We start from the raw sequence: 22,155 nt of genomic DNA on the forward strand, positions 1-22,155 counted from the left end.
AATGACAGATGTTTACCTTGTCAGGTGGGGATTCGATCTAGCAACCGTTTGGTTACTGGCCCAATGCTCTAACCACTAGGCTACCTGCTGCTCCAGTATGGGGTATTGTGTGTAGATTGATGAGGGATAAAAACTATTTAATACATTTTAGAATAAGGTTATAATGTAACACAATGTGGAAAAGGGGGTCTGAATACTTTCCGAATGCACTATATTAGTCTTCTGACAATTCTAATCATTAATGTTGTCTCGTTCTCTCTCTCTCTCTCACAGTCTCTCACGCTCTCTCTCTCATACTCTCTCTAGCTCTATCTCTCCCTCACTCTTCAAAAACACATCAAATGAGGGACTATATATATATATATATATATATATATTTATCCACCCCTCCCCCATCATTGTCGTGTCCCAAAGTAATGAAACATCTAATTAATATCAGAAGTGTCAGAACTGCCATACAGCTATATTAAAGGTCCCTGAGGCTGTCCTCATAGAAGAGTGCTTGTCTGTCCATTCAGTCAAATTAGGGGTGTTCATGTTAATCCAGGTTAATAATATTGTGTCCCAGAGGAAGATTGTGGGTATTTGATGTTTTGGTTGCCTCTTAAGGGACAGATTTTCTGGTGTACCCCACACACATGCACCGAGGTGCCAGTGGATAGCTCTCCTTTCATCATAAGTACAGACTCCAGTTCTGAGAGAGGAATGGAGAGAGGGAGGGGTAGAGGGAGAGGCAAGTGGAGGGAGAGAGATGGCCTGGGGATGCGAGGGAGGGAGCGAGAGAGAACACTCCACATAGGACTCTTATAGGAATTGAGTCACTCACAAATTCCCTCATCTTCATGACTATCCTGGGGACAGGGGCCAAGTCTACGGCTCTCACACGGAATACACACATGCGGACGTACATACACACAGTCTCATTCTCACAGTTTCACACACAACTCACATGCAGATTCACTCACACACACACACACACACACACACACACACACACACACACACACACACACACACACACACACACACACACACACACACACACACACACACACACACACACACACACACACACACACACACATTTACAACCATGCGATCCAACCTTGCACCCCTTTCACCCTCCAGTCCCCTTGGGGGTTAGTGACCTTCTCCATCCCCTCCTGTCGTAGTCCCTAGCTGGGGTGCGGGTCACTCTCCTTTCTACCCTGCCTTTTGGTCCTATGAATGAATGACCTGACTGATTGAATAAAGGGCTGTCAGCCATAGAGGCCAGGTCTGGCCACAGTGAGAGTGGATGTCCTGTACCCTCTCTTTCTTGGTGGAAGGGGCATAAGGATGCAATATGGATCCCTCTGACAAGCGTCAATCCATTCTCATCCTTCTTTCCTGTCCCTCCAGCCGTCCATTAGTAAATTAGTTTTGGTGGTGGTGGTGGTTAGCGTGTGTGTGTGAGTGTGTGTGTTTGGGGAGCTGGAGTAGCATGAGGCACTTAGCACATTTCATTAGTATCTCTGGCGGAGTCTGTACGTGTCTGATGGTTCCAACACAGCCCTCCTGGCAGCTCCCTCAGAAGGCCATTCCCACTGCTGAGAGAGTGAAGTGCGCTAAAAGCAAACTTCTCCCTATTCAGCTGCCTGGTAAAACGGGAGGAGGAGATGACAGTTTGTAGCAGTGTGGGAGCTGTCCATAGTGCTGAAAAAGTTTGTCCCTATCCATGGTGCTGAACTGCCAATCATCTCATCCACATTGTAACATGGTAGAAGGAGAAGAGCAGCGTGGGAGCTTTCCATGGGGCTGAAAAGTTACAGTCCCTATCCATGGTGCTGAACTGCCAATTGTCTCAACCCCATTGTAACAGGGTAGAAGGAGAAGAGCTGTGTGGTAGCTGTTCGTGGTGCTGAAATACCGCACTACAGCGCTGTACTGAAAAGCTCTTCTTGGAAGGGAAACCTCTCCTCTTTCAAAAGATCTCTCTCTCTGTGTGTATGTTTTCCTGTGGTCCAGGTTGGCGGAGATGGAGAACCAGAATTGTTCCTTCTTCACGGATAGTCTGTCGCCTGATGAGAGTCTGTGAGTACACTGACACCTCCTCCACACACTGAACCCTTTCATTACAGCCGAGGCCCTGCTCTGAAATATGTAGTGTGTGCGTGTGTATGTTTGTGTGTGTGTTTGTGTGTATGTTTGTGTGTGTGTGTGTGTGTGTGTGTGTGTATGTGTGTGTGTGTGTGTGTGTGTGTGTGTGTGTGTGTGTGTGTGTGTGTGTGTGTGTGTGTGTGTGTGTGTGTGTGTGTGTGTGTGTGTGTGTGTGTGAGGGAGGGAGTGTGTGTGTGTGAGGGAGGGAGTGTGTCGGCATGTGTGTACCTGTGTGTATGCTCCTGTGTGTGTGCACACGCATTCAGGGGAGGCTGGGCAATCACATAAAGAAATCAGTAAGTTAATGAAAATGACCCATGGCAATGTATACTCCCCCTTCATCATATAAAAGTCTTTGTGATTAAAGACTGTGGCAGTGAGAACAAATAGAAAGGGCTGCTGCACAGGAGACCAGAGGAAGAGGAGAGGGTGGCTGAAACAAAAACTGGAGGGTGGGGGGAGAGGGGGGGGGTAGTAGTAGCTTTGGTTGAATCAATCAGGTGAACCCCTCACTAAGGAATGCTATAAACCAACTCAATTCATGAAAGGGCCTGGTCGCTGAGGTGTTGGCCCTGATCAAAGGCTTTGGCTGAGAGAGAGGGAGAGAGAGAGAAAGAGAGAGAGAGAGGGAGAGAGATTACATATATATATCTGAGTGAGTGTGCGTGTGTATGTTTGTGTGTGTGTGTGTGTGTGTGTGTGTGTGTGTGTGTCGGCATGTGTGTAGGGTGTGTCGGCATATATATATAGGGTTTTGGGGGTGAGACAAGTGTGTGTGTGTTTTCATGATGCGCACTCACTTACTGCTGTAAAAAAAATGCATTTTCCAACCAAGGTAGTGGCCTTGATCAAAGGGTTTACTGTGTGTGTTTTCGTGTCTAGAGAAATAGTGAGAGAGTGTTTGTATTTACGTGTGTGTGTATTCATCTGTGTCTTTGTTCAAGTCAGTGTGTGTATTCATTTCTGTGAATACGTGTGGGTGTGTTCCTGTCTGCGTGTGTGTCTGCGTGTGAGTTTGTGTGTGTGTGTGTGTGTGTGTGTGTGTGTGTGTGTGTGTGTGTGTGTGTGTGTGTGTGTGTGTGTGTGTGTGTGTGTGTGTTGTGTGTGTGTGTGTGTGTGTGTGTGTGTGTGTGTGTGTGTGTGTGTGTGTGTGTGTGTGTGTGTGTGTGTGTGTGTGTGTGTGTGTGTGTATTTGCTAAATAGAGAGGGTAATGGCATGGTGTGTGAGGCTGCTAGTTTAATGTGACTGTTTGTATAGTTGCTCATTGTGCTGCTGCCTGCGAGTTCTTGGCTGTGTGTCTCTGTGCTGTTGGAAGACTTTTCTCTTTGCCACCGTGGCTATGTGTGTCGCAAGTGTTTTGGGTGCTGTGTTCTTATCAGTAGGGCTACTACTCTGTCTCTGCTGCTGAGTCCCCTCTTTCTTATGCCACTACTTTTTCATAGAATTTCTTAAAGACTGTCTTGAATTTCTTGACTGTCTTGAATTTCTTAAGACTGTCTTGAATTTCTTAAGACTGCCGGTGTGCTTGTGCTGATGTGCGTCTATCCCGCTGGTGTGTCTGTTGCTGTCCGCGCGTCGGTTGCTGTGTGTGTGTGTCTGTTGCTGTGTGTGTGTGTCTGTTGATCTCTGTGTGTCTGTTGCTCTCCGTGTGTCTGTTGCTGTCATTGTGTCTGGTGCGTGCTGTCCGTGTGTCTGTTGCTCTCCGTGTGTCTGGTGCGTGCTGTCCGTGTGTCTGGTGCTGTCAGTGTGTCTGGTGCTGTCCGTGTGTCTGGTGCTGTCCGTGTGTCTGGTGCGTGCTGTCCGTGTGTCTGTTGCTGTCAGTGTGTCAGTACTGCTCTTCTATACCCATGTGTCTGTGACACTTTGCTACTGCTTTGTTGCCTGTGCTGCTGTGTGGCTGTGCTGTCTGTCTGCTCTGTACCAGTGTGTCAATGGCTCGGTGCTGCTCCGTGCTTTTCCTGTCCTGTCCTGTGCCGTCTTGTCTGTGGCTGTGCTGCGGCTCAGTGTGCTGAGTGTCTCCTTTGCTGTGTTATGTGGGGGACTCAGGGATGAAGATCAGTACCTCCTGCGTCACTCCAGCCCCGGCACCCTGGACCAGGACTCCCCCAGCGGACAGCAGATGCTGCTGATCCACCTGGACTGTCAGGACAAGGACGAGCTGCAGAGAACGCTAGCCCGTCTGGAGAATGAGAACCGGTGAGAAAAGATAACCTTTAGGTTTTAGAACCGTTTGGTCTTATAATCTTTCGAACTAGTACCTTTCGGCCTCATTTCAGTCCTATAACCTTTTGGTCTTAGAACCTTTAAGACCTATAACCTTTTTGGTCGTAGAACCTTTAGGACCTTTGCCCTTTTGGTCATAGAACCTTTAGCACTTAGAGCTGTTAGGTCCTGGAAGCTTACAGGGCCACTACCAAGGCCATCATAATCAATTATATTATGCTTCTGGCACCAAATGTGAGAACTACACATGGATGACATGAGTGCCGCCAGACAAGGTTAAGCGCTTTGAGACCTAGTTAAAAGTGCTATGTAAATGTAACCGTTGTTATTATGATCATAGTTTACAATGCCCTTCCCAAGTCATAAACACACCACACACAGACTACAAAGTGCACCTGTTAATGCAGTGGCCCATAAAAGACCCAGCTTTTTCATGTCCTCAAAGCGTCCACATAATCACAACACAACTGGAACACTGCTGGGAGTTTATTGACCAATATCAGCAATACAATCAACACCCGAACATGTCAGAGAGTAAGCATGGAGAACCAACTGCCAAAAGAAAACCAGACTCCTCGATGCACATAAACAATTTATGCTTTTCACCATCGGGAATAAATGCAGAAACTGACTTGCTAAAGTCGATAAATTATAAACTGGGCATACATGATCTAATCAGTAAAGATACAGTGCGTTCTGAAAGTAAGACTCCTTGACTTTTTCCACATTTTGTAACGTTACAGCCTTATTTTAAAATGGATAAAGCAAAACAATAAGAGCCTTATTTACATAAGTATTCAGACCCTTTGCTATGAGACACGAAATTGAGATCAGGCGCATCCTGCTTTCCATTGATCATCCTTGAAATGTTTCTACAACTTGATCTGTGGTAAATTCAATTGTTTGGACATGATTTGGAAAGGCACAGACCTGTCTATATAAGGTCCCACAGTTGACAGTGCATGTCAGAGCAGATACCAAGCCATGAGGTCGAAGGAATTGTCCGTAGAGCTCCGAGACAGGATTGTGTTCGAGGCACAGAGATCTGGAGAAGGGTACCAAAAAATGTCTGCAGCATTGAAGGTCCCCAAGAACACAGTGGCCTCCATCATTCTTACATGGATGAAGTTGGGAACCACCAAGACTCTTCCTAGAGCTGTCCACCTGGCCAAACTGAGCAATCGGAGGAGAAGGGCCTTGGCCAGGGAGATGACCAAGAACCCGATGGTCACTCTGACAGAGCTCTAGAGTTCCTCTGTGGAGATGGGAGAACCTTACAGAAGGACAACCATCTATTGACCCTAAGCACACAGCCAAGACAACTCAGGAGTGGCTTCGGGACAAGTCTCTGAATGTCCTTGGGTGGCCCAGCCAGAGCCTGGACTTGAACCCGATTGAACATCTCTGGAGAGACCTGAAAATAGCTGATAAGCAACGCTCCACATCCAACCTGACAGAGCTTGCGAGGATCTGCAGAGAGGAATGGGAGAAACTCCCCAAATACAAGTGTGCCAAGCTTGTAGCGTCATGCCCAAGAAGACTCAAGGCTGTAATCACTGCCAAAGGTGCTTTAACAAAGTACTGAGTAAGGGGTCTGAATACTTATGTAAATGTGATATTTCCATTTTTTAAAGTTTCTAAAAACCTGTTTTTGCTTTGTCATTATGGGGTACTGTGTGTAGATTGATGAGGGGAAAAAACGATTTAATCAATTTTAGAATAAGGCTGTAACGTAACAAAATGTGGAAAAAGTCAAGGGTCTGAATAGTTTCTGAATGCATTGTAACTGTATATAATACAATTGAGGTGAGGGCATTGGAAATGATTTTGTCGGTTAATCTGCTTCTGTTCTGTGAGTGGCACTGTTTGCTCTTTTTGAAGGGTGTGTCCCGGTCTCTCGGGGACCCTGGGATCTGGGGGCATGGGGGTGGTGAGCCGGTCTCCGGGACGACAACCCAACTTGGGATGGGGGGAGGTTTTAGCAGGTGGAATAGTGGAGAACAATTGAAGGTTTACTTAGTAGCAATGCAAATATCATGGTACAGCTGTATGGCCACTCAACCATCATGGTACTTTTTAATGGTAAGTTACAAACATATATTATGATAAATATTATTGAAACTTGTATTTCGTTATGGTAAATGGTGAAATAAGTTTTGCCAGTTATAATTGTAATGGCTTAGCATATTGTATTTACCTGGCTAAAAGAGAAGTAATATAATATATATTATTTACAGGAAACTCATTCAGCAATTTTAGATGAAGTTGTGTGGAGAAAGGACTGGGGTGTGCGAAATAATTCTCCCTTGAGCAACTCAAAAGGGGTGATGATCTTAATTTTGATCAGAATATGCAAATTGTCCAAACAGATCCGCAAGGTAGATGGATGATTTTATATATGTTACTGGACCACAAGCAGATTTGTCTCATTAATCTATACAGTCCAAATAATGATGATCCACACTTCTTTGAAAATATATATGTAACGGCAGATTTCCTCCTCTTCATCTGAAAACCAAAACGCAGCGTGGTAAGTGTCTATATCATTTATTATAAAATATCAACTGAACACTAAGAACTACAAAACATGTGAAAATGAACGAAAACCAAACCGAAACAGTCCCGTGTGGTGACAAACACAGACACGGAAACAAACACCCACAAACCAACAGTGAAACCCAGGCTACCTAAGTATGATTCTCAATCAGAGACAACTAACGACACCTGCCTCTGATTGAGAACCATACTAGGCCGAAACAGAAACCAAACATAGAAACACAAAACATAGACTGCCCACCCCAACTCACGCCCTGACCATACTAAATAAAGACAAAACAAAGGAAATAAAGGTCAGAACGTGACAATATATAATCATTTATGAAACCTACAAGCAATACAATACTATGATAGAGGGAGACTATAATACGGTTTTAAATAACTCAATGGGCTGTAAAGGAAATCACACTACAAACTATCATGCACTTTAGGAAAATCACAAATATCATGGATACATTGAAACTAGTGGACATATGAAGGCTTAAATACCCTGACCCAGTGAGATATACGTGGCAGAGGCTCAATCAAGCTAGTCGTCTTGACTACCTTCTTATGTAATTCTCGCTGGCACCAAAAGTTTAAAAATGGTTGCTAGGGGACAGAATGTGGTTGGACCGTCAAATAATTGGCATGTACATTACTCTTACAGAATTTCCACGCATGTGAGGATATTGCAAATTTTATCAAAGCCTATTGAATGATAACTTGTTTTTTTAACTAGGGCAGAAGAATTTATAACAGACTTTTTCCGACATGACATAGGTAAAGCAGATCCGCTTATTGTACGGGATACTTTTAAATGTGCCTTTAGAGGCCATGCAATTCAGTACTCATCTCTAAAGCAACAGCAATTCAGTACTCATCTCTAAAGCAACAGCAATTCAGTACTCATCTCTAAAGCAACAGCAATTCAGTACTCATCTCTAAAGCAACAGCAATTCAGGTCAAAAGAGCCCATATTAACAAAGGAAATAGAAGGACTAACAATACAGATGAATAGCAATAAAACTTTACCATAGAGGCACAGAATACGTTAAAGGAAAAACAAAAAGAAATGGGGGATAATTATTCAAGAAAGAGCAAGTGTAATTTATTAGAAAAATAATGCGAAATGTATGGAATATGGAGAAAAATGCACCAAAATGATTTTCGAATCTTAAACATAGAAATGCTACCGAAAATGATTTACTGGAACTTGATTTACTGAAAGCGGAGTACTTGAAGCATATGTTTTCCTTTCAGTCTCCTCTATCTCCAATAAACAAAGTTATGGATTTTTGTTCTATTAACAAGATCAAATGAACAGGCTTGCAGAAAGACTAATGTGAAGGTCAAATTACAGAGGAGAAACTTCTTGATGCAATTAAGTCTGTGAAAACTGCAGGGCTGGATGGCATACCAGTTGAGGTATACCAAACATTTTTTGATGTACTCAGAGGACCGTTATTAGCATGTTTTATCCACTCACATAACAAATGCTAAATGATCAGATACTCAACAAAAGGTTCTGAATTAATTATTACTGAAACAGGACCCAAGTGGTAAATATAAAGATCCAGTCCATTAAAAAAAAATTGGAGGCAAAATTCAAGGCGCATAGAATTAAAAAGTTATTGTCGGATATTATTCATCCTAATTAAGCAGGTTTTCTACATGGATGATACATTGGAGGTTATATAAGACAAGTACGGGACACAATAGAAAACCAGGTATTCATAGCTGACTTTGAAAAGGCTTTTGATAAAGTACGACTGGAATTTCTATATAACATTTTGGAGAATCTCTTGTAATCTCAATGGGTTAAAGTTATGTAATAGAAACCCTATGCCTAAAATAGTCAATAATGGCTACTTCTTCGATAGTATAAAACTGTCAAGAGGAGTAAAACAAGGTTGTCCATTATCCGCATATCTATTTATTATGGCCATTGAAATGTTAGCTATTAAAAATCAGATCCAACAGTAATATCAAGGGCTAGAAATCCAGGGCTTAATAACAGTGTCATTGTACGCCGATGAGTCATATTTTCTTTTAAATCCACAATTTGGATCTCAGCACAGCCTCATCGAAGATCTCCATACTTGTTCTAACCTCTCTGAATTACAACCCAATTCTGATAAGTGTACTATATTAAGTAGTATGTAAACAAAGCCAAAATTTGATAGAAGATTGCCTTTTCCCATCCACTTAATTTGACATCAGAGGCAACCTTCATAGGTGTGATTCATCTGAATTATTATCTTTTTGTATTTTCTGCGTGTCCCTGACCGTTTGGCCAGCACACACACACACGCACACACACACACACACACACACGCACTTTCCTTCTGTCCTTGGTGAATAATACGTTAATGATGTTAGATTAATACCATATACACACAGCCCTTGGATGTCTGAAACCTTGACCCAGTTTGGTATTATTTCTGTTTTTACCATTTTATGATGAGGTATATCCTGTGTGTTCCTCATCTAGCACTAGGAGTTGTCCTCCTTTATTCTAATTGGCCTATAGGACCCCAGGTCATATGTTGTAAACTGGGCTTGACCCCCATAAATCTGACAAAAACATGTTTGCTCACCATGAGTGTGGAGGTCGTGACTGTCTACTTTGTAAGAATGCTCCTGTGGTGGAATTAGTACCGTCATCCCATGCCTCAACTGTCTTTGCTCTGGGAAAATTGGTAAGGACATAGAATTCCACACAATACCGCTGCTCTGAAAATCCTTTTTTTTATTGTCTGTGTGAATTTTATAGAGACAGGCAGTCTGTCTCCATAGAGACAGAAATAGATTATGAGCTGTGAAAGTTAATCCACAGAGTTCGTCTTTTCGTCAAACTTGAGTTAACTTCGACCAACAGTTCAATGAAATCGCAACCCAATTAAATATCTGTTTGCATACAGTGTATATTATGTTTAGTGATTGTTAACACAAATTCATACCATGTCTGGTGATAATTATCTGCTCATAATTTGAGTTGACAATGAACATATGCTCAATGAGCAGTGAACATAAGGACTATTAGCAGACAGTGAACATAAGGACTATGAGCAGACAGTGAACATAAGGACTATTAGCAGACAGTGAACATAAGGACTATTAGCAGACAGTGAACATATGGACTATTAGCAGACAGTGAACATAAGGACTATTAGCAGACAGTGAACATAAGGACTATTAGCAGACAGTGAACATAAGGACTATTAGCAGACAGTGAACATAAGGACTATTAGCAGACAGTGAACATAAGGACTATTAGCAGACAGTGAACATAAGGACTATTAGCAGACAGTGAACATAAGGACTATTAGCAGACAGTGAACATAAGGACTATTAGTAGACAGTGAACATAAGGACTATGAGCAGACAGTGAACATAAGGACTATTAGCAGACAGTGAACATGAGGACTATTAGCAGACAGTGAACATAAGGACTATTAGCAGACAGTGAACATAAGGACTATTAGCAGACAGTGAACATAAGGACTATTAGCAGACAGTGAACATAAGGACTATTAGCAGACAGTGAACATAAGGACTATTAGCAGACAGTGAACATAAGGACTATTAGCAGACAGTGAACATAAGGACTATTAGCAGACAGTGAACATAAGGACTATTAGCAGACAGTGAACATAAGGACTATTAGCAGACAGTGAACATAAGGACTATTAGCAGACAGTGAACATAAGGACTATTAGTAGACAGTGAACATAAGGACTATGAGCAGACAGTGAACATAAGGACTATTAGCAGACAGTGAACATAAGGACTATTAGCAGACAGTGAACATAATGACTATTAGCAGACAGTGAACATATGGACTATGAGAAGACAGGGAACATATGGACTATGAGAAGACAGTGAACATATGCACATTAAGCAGACAGTGAGCATATGGAATATGAGCAAACAGTGAGCATATGGGCTATGAGCAGACAGTGAACATATGGACTATGAGCAGACAGTGAACATATGGACTATGAGCATATGGACTATGAGCAGACAGTGAACATATGGACTATGAGCATATGGACTATGAGCAGACAGTGAACAACATATGGACTATGAGCAGACAGTGAGCATATGGACTATGAGCAGACAGTGAACATATGGACTATGAGCATATGGACTATGAGCAGACAGTGAACAACATATGGACTATGAGCAGACAGTGAGCATATGGACTATGAGCAGACAGTGAACAACATATGGACTATGAGCAGACAGTGAGCATATGGACTATGAGCAGACAGTGAACATATGGACTATGAGCATATGGACTATGAGCAGACAGTGAACATATGGACTATGAGCATATGGACTGTGAGCAGACAGTGAACAACATATGGACTATGAGCAGACAGTGGACATATGGACTATGAGCAGACAGTGAACAACATATGGACTATGAGCAGACAGTGAACATATGGACTATGAGCAGACAGTGAACATATGGACTATGAGCATATGGACTGTGAGCAGACAGTGAACAACATATGGACTATGAGCAGACAGTGAACATATGGACTATGAGCAGACAGTGAACAACATATGGACTATGAGCAGACAGTGAACATATGGACTATGAGCATATGGACTATGAGCAGACAGTGAACATATGGACTATGAGCATATGGACTGTGAGCAGACAGTGAACAACATATGGACTATGAGCAGACAGTGAACAACATATGGACTATGAGCATATGGACTATGAGCAGACAGTGAACAACATATGGACTATGAGCAGACAGTGAACATATGGACTATGAGCAGACAGTGAACAACATATGGACTATGAGCAGACAGTGAGCATATGGACTATGAGCATATGGACTATGAGCAGACAGTGAACAACATATGGACTATGAGCAGACAGTGAACAACATATGGACTATGAGCAGACAGTGAACATATGGACTATGAGCAGACAGTGAGCATATGGTCTATGAGCATATTGACTATGAGCAGACAGTGAACAACATATGGACTATGAGCAGACAGTGAACATATGGACTATGAGCATATGGACTATGAGCAGACAGTGAACACATGGACTATGAGCATATTGACTATGAGCAGACAGTGAACAACATATGGACTATGAGCAGACAGTGAACATATGGACTATGAGCAGACAGTGAGCATATGGTCTTTGAGCAGACAGTGAACAACATATGGACTATGAGCAGACAGTGAGCATATGGACTATGAGCATATGGACTATGAGCAGACAGTGAACAACATATGGACTATGAGCAGACAGTGAGCATATGGACTATGAGCATATGGACTATGAGCATATGGACTATGAGCATATGGACTATGAGCATATGGACTATGAGCATATGGACTAGGAGCAGACAGTGAACAACATATGGACTATGAGCAGACAGTGAACATATAGACTATGAGCATATGGACTATGAGCAGACAGTGAACATATGGACTATGAGCATATGGACTATGAGCAGACAGTGAACATATGGACTATGAGCATATGGACTATGAGCAGACAGTGAACATATGGACTATGAGCATATGGACTATGAGCAGACAGTGAACAACATATGGACTATGAGCAGACAGTGAGCATATAGACTATGAGCATATGGACTATGAGCAGACAGTGAACATATGGACTATGAGCATATGGACTATGAGCAGACAGTGAACAACATATGGACTATGAGCAGACAGTGAGCATATGGTCTATGAGCATATGGACTATGAGCATATGGACTATGAGCAGACAGTAAACATATGGACTATGAGCAGACAGTGAACATATGGACTATGAGCAGACAGTGAACATATGGACTATGAGCAGAGAGTGAACATATGGACTATGAGCAGAGAGTGAACATATGGACTATGGGCAGACAGTGAACATATGGACTATGGGCATATTGACTATGAGCAGACAGTGAACATATGGACTATGAGCAGACAGTGAACATATGGACTATGAGCAGACAGTGAACATATGGACTATGGGCAGACAGTGAACATATTGACAATGAGCAGACAGTGAACATATGGACTATGGGCATATTGACAATGAGCAGACAGTGAACATATGGACTATGGGCATATTGACAATGAGCAGACAGTGAACATATGGACTATAGGCATATTGACAATGAGCAGACAGTGAACATATGGACTATGGGCATATTGACAATGAGCAGACAGTGAACATATGGACTATGGGCATATTGACAATGAGCAGACAGTGAACATATGGACTATGGGCAGACAGTGAACATAAGGACTATGAGCAGACAGTGAACATATGGACTATGAGCAGACAGTGAACATAAGGACTATGAGCAGACAGTGAACATAAGGACTATGAGCAGACAGTGAACATATGGACTATGAGCAGACAGTGAACATATGGACTATGAGCAGACAGTGAGCATATGGTCTATGAGCATATGGACTATGAGCATATGGACTATGAGCAGACAGTGAACATATGGACTATGAGCAGACAGTGAACACATGGACTATGAGCAGACAGTGAACATATGGACTATGAGCAGACAGTGAACATATGGACTATGGGCGTATTGACTATGAGCAGACAGTGAACATATGGACTATGAGCAGAGATTGAACATATGGACTATGAGCATATTGACTATGAGCAGACAGTTAACATAAGGACTATGAGCAGAGATTGAACATATGGACTATGAGCAGACAGTGAACATATGGACGATGAGCAGAGAGTGAACATATGGACTATGAGCATATTGACTATGAGCAGACAGTGAACATATGGACTATGAGCAGACAGTGAACATATGGACTATGAGCATATTGACTATGAGCAGTCAGTGAACATATGGACGATGAGCAGAGAGTGAACATATGGACTATGAGCATATTGACTATGAGCAGACAGTGAACATATGGACTATGAGCAGACAGTGAACATATGGACTATGAGCAGAGAGTGAACATATGGACTATGAGCATATTGACTATGAGCAGACAGTGAACATATGGACTATGAGCAGACAGTGAACATATGGACTATGAGCATATTGACTATGAGCAGTCAGTGAACATATGGACTATGAGCAGAGATTGAACATATGGACTATGAGCATATTGACTATGAGCAGACAGTGAACATATGGACTATGAGCAGACAGTGAACATATGGATGATGAGCAGAGAGTGAACATATGGACTATGAGCATATTGACTATGAGCAGACAGTGGACATATGGACTATGAGCAGACAGTGAACATATGGACTATGAGCAGACAGTGAACATATGGACTATGACCAGACAGTGAACATATGGACTATGAGCATATTGACTATGAGCAGACAGTAAACATATGGACTATGAGCAGACAGTGAACATATGGACTATGAGCATATTGACTATGAGCAGACAGTGAACATAAGGACTATGAGCAGACAGTGAACATATGGACCATGAGCATATTGACTATGAGCAGACAGTAAACATATGGACTATGAGCAGACAGTAAACATATGGACTATGAACAGACAGTGAACATATGGACTATGAGCATATTGACTATGAGCAGACAGTAAACATATGGACTATGAGCACATGGACTATGGGCAGACAGTAAACATATGGACTATGAGCACATGGACTATGAGCAGACAGTAAACATATGGACTATGAGCAGACAGTGAACATATGGACTATGAGCAGACAGTGAACATATGGACTATGAGCAGACAGTAAACATATGGACTATGAGCAGACAGTGAACATATGGACTATGAGCATATGGACTATGAGCAGACAGTAAACATATGGACTATGAGCAGACAGTGAACAACATATAGACTATGAGCAGACAGTGAACATATGGACTATGAGCAGACAGTAAACATATGGACTATGAGCAGACAGTAAACATATGATATAATATAATATAATATAATAATAATAATATAATAATAATATAATATAATAATATATAATATAATATGTAATATATGCCATTTAGCAGACGCTTTTATCCAAAGCGACTTACAGTCATGTGTGCATACATTCTACGTATGGGTGGTCCCGGGGATCGAACCCACTACCCTGTCGTTACAAGCGCCATGCTCTACCAACTGAGCTACAGAAGGACCATATGGACTATGAGCAGACAGTGAATATATGGACTATTAGCATATGGACTATGAGCAGACAGTAAACATATGGACTATGAGCAGACAGTGAACAACATATAGACTATGAGCAGACAGTGAACATATGGACTATGAGCAGACAGTAAACATATGGACTATGAGCAGACAGTAAACACATGGACTATGAACAGACAGTAAACATATGGACTATGAGCAGACAGTGAACATATGGACTATGAGCATATGGACTATGAGCAGACAGTAAACATATGGACTATGAGCAGACAGTGAACAACATATAGACTATGAGCAGACAGTGAACAACATATGGACGCTTTAGCAGACATCTCACAGCATTTACTATCATAGCTTATTGTGGCCAGTGTGTGTGTCAGTGAAACTCCCAGCTCTTTAAAATGCTGTTTGCTGATGTCCTCTCTGTCCTCCCTCCTATTCCCAGGGTGCTGCAGGGGGAGTGGCGGCGACTGAAGTGGAGGCATGAGGAGGCGGCGGCGGCGCCCCAGCTGACGGAGGGGGGTGAGGGGTGTCCGGGATCGCCCACGGGGGGCCAGCAGGACGAGGAGCTCCTGGCTGAGGCGAGGGTCCTTCGGCAGCACAAGACTCGCCTAGAAACACGAATGCAGATCCTGGAGGACCACAACAAACAGTTGGAGTCCCAGCTGCAGAGGCTACGAGAGTTATTGCTGCAGGTAGGGAGGGAGGAAGGAAGGAGGAACAATTGGAAAGTGGTAAGAAAGATGAAGGAAAGAAAGAAAAGATGGGTTGGAAAAGAGGGGAGGGAGGGGTGGGGTAGAGAACATCTCTAGTAAATAGAATAAGACTAATGACTTCAACAGGCAGGTATAGAGACAGGAAGGGGGATAGATACCAAGAGAGACAGAGGGAAATACCTCCGGTAAGGAGAGAAAGAGCGAGGGGGATAGACTCAAGAGGGATTAAGAAGCAGAATGATATGGGACTGACACTAAACAGAAGAGAGAAAGGGGAATAGCAAAGATAGTGGCTGGATTGAGAGAAAATATGACCCCGCTGTTGAGGAATATGAATGTGCAAATGAGGAATAGAGAAAGAGAGAGGAAGGAATGAAAGCTAATTTGTACTGCTGCACTAGGGGAGAGAGAGAAAGAGAGAGTGACAGAAAGACATTTCCTCACGTGAAAAGACTTTGAAAATTGGGAATAGAGAGAGGAGATTGAAAGAGAGACTGATTTAGTGGAAAGAGGGGAATGGGAAGAGAGGGACAGAATAGCAAACATTCTAAAAAATATATAGAGTTTAACTTCCTGTACACTTCTATGAACCTTCCAACCATATAATGCATTTCAATATCTTCCTAAGAAATAATCCTGCACATACGCACGCTCTTTATATGAGTCTGTTTATCGTTCCAACATGAAGTGATGGAACAGGGAAAGTGGTGGAGTGGGGGTGGGTAGTCGACTCGGTGTCAACCGTCAACCTCTGTTTTCATCTCTGTAGAAAGTAGATCTTCGTTTGTTCATCGTGGAACTAGGTCTGAATCCCCAGCCAACGCAGCCTTCAGTTTCACTGGAACACTTTGACTTATTTAGTGCATCTACAGTACATGTTTACTGTATCCTTCAACCCCAACACATTCCAAGAAACATTTGTGCTTTTCTGAAGTAGCTGTCAAAAGGAGAATTCTGTTGGGATTGATGACACTATTTATTTTCCAACAGCCCAAAGATGACTCGGAGGCCAACGGATCGGAACCTTCATCCCTGTCATCTCCGGTGTCAGGGGGAGGCCGTCAGGGGGACGGACCCAGTAGAGAGACCACGGACACAGAGGCCGCGGGTGAGCTACTAAGACAAACATTCCCAAATAGTAGGTCAGGTCTCACTGGTGGGGTGCAAGTTCCAAGAAATACCTCCTGGATTAATGACTGAAAAAAAACAACATTGTTTTGCTCATTCTGTGGGCCACAACAACATTAGTTCAGACAGAATGGAATGATCGAGTGTTCCGTTGTCGCTCATCTCTCTCTGTGTGATGCTGTGTGTGCCAGGAGATGGAGATGAGGATCATGAACAGGACACAGTGCAGCAGCTGCAGGAGGTCATAGAGCAGCTGAGAAACGTCTTCCCTTCAGAACCTGGTGAGCCTCGGACCCTACAGAACTGAGACAGAGAACCAGAACCACGAAACCTGATGAAGACACACATAGATTTTTCCTGGGGGGGTCTCAGGGTTATATCGTAATTCTGAATGATGTACTGTATACATGCCCCAGTTGGTAGAGCATGGCGCTTGCAATGCCAGGGTTGGGGGTTTGATTCCCATTGGGGACCAGTATGAAAAAAGCATGAAAATGCATGGACTCACTACTGTAAGTTGATCTGGACAAGAGCATCTGCCAAATGGCTCAAATGTTGTTATTTTTTTTAAAGTAAAACGAGACTGATACAACTTTGAAATGAACTTTGAAGACAGTGATACAAAATGACCAAAATGAAACAAGATAAAGAATGTCTGAGGAGTGTCTAGAAAGATAAAGTTCTACAAAAGTTCTTATCTCAGTGGGGAACTACAATATAGGTGCCTGATTCATTGCCTTTAATACCCATTGGGCCTCAAGGCTACCAGAGTAAAGGTCAATCCAGTGTTTCTACAGCCAAAACCTCATCTGTTAGTACAGATTTGGCTATTCTGCATGTGTTCTAAAACACATCATCTTCACTCTTAATGGACACTTTCTATTCCTCTCTCCTCTTCCAGGAGCAACGTCACTCATCTAACCCAGGGCGGGGCCTGGAGTGCAGAGTGATGCCTGATTGGATGCCTGATGGCCCGTGCCCCATATAGCTGCCGTCAGAGAGCTGACCCCTCTCCCTCACCCCTGTGGGAGCCAAAGGCTAACGGCTAATGCCAACGTCCAGGACCAGCCACGCACTATGCTAACAAGCTAGGGCTAATGGATAATGTTAGCGGTGCAGCCAGACACTGTGTTAACCAGCTAAGGAAGCTAACGGCTAATGTTAGCAGCCCAGCCAGGCAGAAACTGTGTTAGCTATGGCTAACGCTAGCAGCCCAGCCAAGACACTGTGCTAACCAGCGTCTGTGTAGTTGCCCGAAGGTGTGAAGCCTTATATCTGTACAGCACAAGGACATTCCACGAAAATGACTTTGACACAATGCAAAAACGGTTGGGGTTTTTCCCCATGTTTTGTTCTGTCCGAGTGCCAGTAACTGTGTGCTCCGCTCAGTATGTATGTGTGTTTTCCTTATTCCCCCCAATGCGTTTCAAACTTCTCTTTTTTTTATGGGGCGTTCATGTGCATCACTGTTGATTTGGGCCAGGCTGGCTGCATTTCACGCGGCTGTGATCGGGTGGCTGCGGCATCCCTACCCCGAGCAGAACAGAGCAGATTGCCGGGTAGCCAGCGGGACCCACAACGAGCTTATTGACACTGTGGGACTGACACATCATCAGTAAAACCCAATGATTTATTTAAGACAGCCAAAGTGCCCCCCAGGCCAGGCAGCCCTGCTTCTGTGCACTGTTAGTTTCACTGCTTCCATCACACGCAGCACACAGACACACGTACACGTTGTTTCATATGAACGCTCATTCTGTACTAACACACATTCATATCAACATTCATATCACACAGGAATACAAAAAACAGATACACACAGCCACACACACGCTGACACCCACATCCACGAGCAGTGGAGCGAGAGAGGCTGTGAATATGCCTCGTAGTGTTCAGAAAGAGGGTCTCGAGTCGAGGCTAATTTGTATCATGCCTAAGTGTGTTTATCTGAGAAAGCGTCTAGCGTTAAATGCCGGGCCCTCCACTGTGGACTCTGGCTCCTCTCTCCCACTGTGCACAGATGGGGAGGCAGGGTGCCCAAGCCCCCCCTCCCCCATCATCTCCAAGGACACTAGGAAGGATTGACCACATTAACCCAGCGGCCCAATTCCAAATCAACTCTTAGCCCTTTCTACATGGCACATCATCTGAAATGATCAGATAAGCAATATGCTAATAACTTCACTTTTCCCTCTGCTGGGTGGAAGGCTCACCATATTTCTTCTATAAACATTTCAGGGGTACACAAATTCCTAGGATAGTAGGAGCTAGAGTCTGATATGGGGTTAGGCTACCATCACACCAGGATCATGTGACAATCCAGGCAGAGGACAGTCTATTTGCCTTAAACCCAAACAGAGCCCGTCACGGTCTAATACGTGCGTTTTCATGCTGCTACCTGAAACATTATTGAATGGCGTTGGCCCTGGCTCCCGCTTTCCCTCTCTTCTTTTCTCTTTTTATGCTTGTGGCCAGATGTTAAAGTACTGGCTCAGTGTGTTCACTCAGCGTTTTCACAATCAGAGGACAAGATTGGATCAGTGGGGTGTTGTGGGTGGATGTGGATTTCATACAAGGTGAGATTCGGTTTTAGGGGTCTGGGGCATTTTGCATTGTATTTGTGGATTTAGAGAGGCTTTAAGAGTATGGAAAGGGAAGACAGTGGGAATTCACAGCGCTAGAACGGCCTAGCACCTGAGAGACGAGTTAGATAAGGCTGGAATAGGGTTTTTTGGAGGCGTGGAGGGAGGACGGAAGGGAGGTGGAAGGGAGGCTCGGAGGGGGTGGAGATCTGAGAGACAAGAGGAAGAAATGGTCCGTTTATCACTCCTGGGCTGAGCTGAAAGGAGTGATCCACTATGATGTGCTTGCCACAGCAAATCTCCAGAAAGAGACAGACAGTAGGTGAGTTATTTCCTGGGAAAGAGGAAAGATGCTCTGGGTTTATTATGTAGCATACCACTTCCACACCCACATTCGCAGGGAGACATGATGCGAATGGTTTTGAATAATCCAGAGAACGTCCTGACCTTATTGGCCAAGAACAAGATGTGTTTGAATCCCATCTCGGTATTCGTTAGGCTTTATCCCCTCCAGGCGCCAACGTTCACATTTGACATCGTTGAGCGCCGCTGTGCCTGTCTTGTTTGTTTTGATGCCGTTGCTAGGGAACTGTCCCCCAAGGACACGGCGCTGCAGGTCGTGAGTCGGCAAGGTGGGGCGCCGTCCATAATGGAAATGCTAATAACCATATGGGGAAGAGAGAGTGCCTCGTTTCCATACCTCCCCCTGTCCTCCCCCACCTTAATGAGGCCTGCCACTGTTTAGTGTTTAGCTGGCATACAGTAGATAGTCGTTATCATCTGTTCTACCTTTTTCAAGCGCTGACATGCACCGGCATCCTTTCTTACTTAACATGTCAGGATCCAGGAACAAAGAAGTGCTCGAGTGGGAGAAAAAAACATCCAACACGAAGAAATGTTAACTCTTTGGAAACTCTTTAATGTTATACATCTCATTACACCTTGATGAGCCACCCTGAACATAGAGTACTTGTGGCTATGACTATATGCAGGAGCGGCCACATCGCATCTCTCTCTGTGTGTGAAACAATGCATCTATTGAACTATAGCTGGGGGAAGAGGTTAGGCCTAGAAACCAAAAGGAACTACCCATAGGTCCTGTAGACCTATAGAAATGTTTTGTGTATTTTGGACGATAGTGAGGTATGAGAGGCAAGGTGGAATGAATGTTTCCACCACTGTGGCATGCAGTTCGTCAGACAGAACTACAGTTGAAGTCGGCAGTTTACATACACTTATGTTGATGACTTGAGTCATTAGAACTCGTTTTTCAACCGCTCCACAAATGTCTTGTTAACAAACTATAGTTTTGGCAAGTCGGTTAGGACATCTACATTATAAGTGAAATAATCTGTCTGTAAAAAAACCTTTTGAAAAATTGTGCATGACACAAGTCATTTTTCAAAAGGTTTTTTTACAGACAGATTATTTCACTTATAATTCACTGTATCACAATTCCAGTCAGTCAGAAGTTTACATAGACTAAGTTCACGGTGCCATTAACCAGCTTGGAAAATTCCAGAAAATAATGTCATGGCCTAAGAAGTTTCTGATAGGCTAATTGACATAATTTGAGTCAATTGGAGGTGTACCTGTGGATGTATTTCAAGGCCTAGCTTCAAACTCAGTGCCTCTTGGCTTGACATCGTGGGATAATCAAAAGAACTCAGTCTGGTGCGAAAAGTGCAAATCAATCCCAGAACAACAGCAAAGTACCTTGTGAACATGCTGGAGGAAACAGGTACAAAAGTATCTATATCCACTGTCAAACACCAAGAACACCATCCCAACTGTGAAACACGGGGTGGCAGCATCATATTGTGGGGGTGCTTTGCTGCAGGAAGGACTGGTGCACATTACAAAATAGATAGCATTCATGAGGTAGGAAAATTATGTGGATATATTGAAGCAACATCTCAAGACATCAGTCAAGAAGTTAAAGCTTGGTCGCAAATGGGTCTTCCAAATGGACAATGACCCCAAGCATACTTCCAAAGTTGTGGTAAAATGGCTTAAGGACAACAAAGTCAAGGTATTGGAGTGGCCATCACAAAGCCCTAAACTCAATCCTATAGACAATTTGTGGGCAGAACTGAAAAGCATGTGCGAGCAAGGAGGCCTACAAACCTGACTCAGTTACACCAGCTCTGCCAGGAGGAATGGGCCAAAATTCACCCAACTTATTGTGGGAAGCTACCTGAAACATTTGACCCAAGTTAAACAATTTAAAGGAAATGCTACCAAATACTAATTGAGTGTATGTAAACTTCTGACCCACTGAGAATGTGATGAAAGAAATAAAAGCTGAAATAAATCACTCACTCTACTATTATTCTGACATTTCACATTCTTAAAATAAAGTGGTGATCCTAACTGACTTAAGACAGGGAATTTTTACTAGGATTAAATGTCAGGAATTGTGAAAAACTGAGTTTAAATCCATTTGGCTAAGGTGTATTTAAACTCCCGACTTCAACTGTATTTACAGTGGCAGGAAAAAGTATGTGAACCCTTTGGAATTACCTGGATTTTCCCATAAATTGGTCATCAAATTGGATCTGATCTTCATCTAAGTCGCAACAATAGACAAACGTTTTATTTTACGAGTCAGTTAAGAACAAATTCTTATTTTACAATGACGCCCTAGGTACA

The 22,155-nt window shown here is 43.2% G+C and overlaps 1 protein-coding gene across 1 annotated transcript in view; it reads left to right on the forward strand.

The window, feature by feature from the left end:
• The window catches only part of LOC118384025 (dystrophin-related protein 2-like), a 267,685-nt gene that overhangs the window by 189,819 nt on the left and 55,711 nt on the right, over nt 1-22,155 (forward strand). The window contains exons 20-25 of the mRNA XM_052509144.1: nt 2,002-2,073; nt 4,187-4,336; nt 15,523-15,772; nt 16,784-16,901; nt 17,113-17,202; nt 17,823-21,089. Of these exons, the coding sequence (XP_052365104.1) occupies nt 2,002-2,073; nt 4,187-4,336; nt 15,523-15,772; nt 16,784-16,901; nt 17,113-17,202; nt 17,823-17,842 (700 nt within the window). The 3' untranslated portion in view covers nt 17,843-21,089. The remainder of the gene's footprint in view (nt 1-2,001; nt 2,074-4,186; nt 4,337-15,522; nt 15,773-16,783; nt 16,902-17,112; nt 17,203-17,822; nt 21,090-22,155) is intronic.

The sequence above is a fragment of the Oncorhynchus keta genome, chromosome 4 (genome assembly GCF_023373465.1).
Source record: "Oncorhynchus keta strain PuntledgeMale-10-30-2019 chromosome 4, Oket_V2, whole genome shotgun sequence".
Lineage (NCBI taxonomy): Eukaryota > Metazoa > Chordata > Actinopteri > Salmoniformes > Salmonidae > Oncorhynchus > Oncorhynchus keta.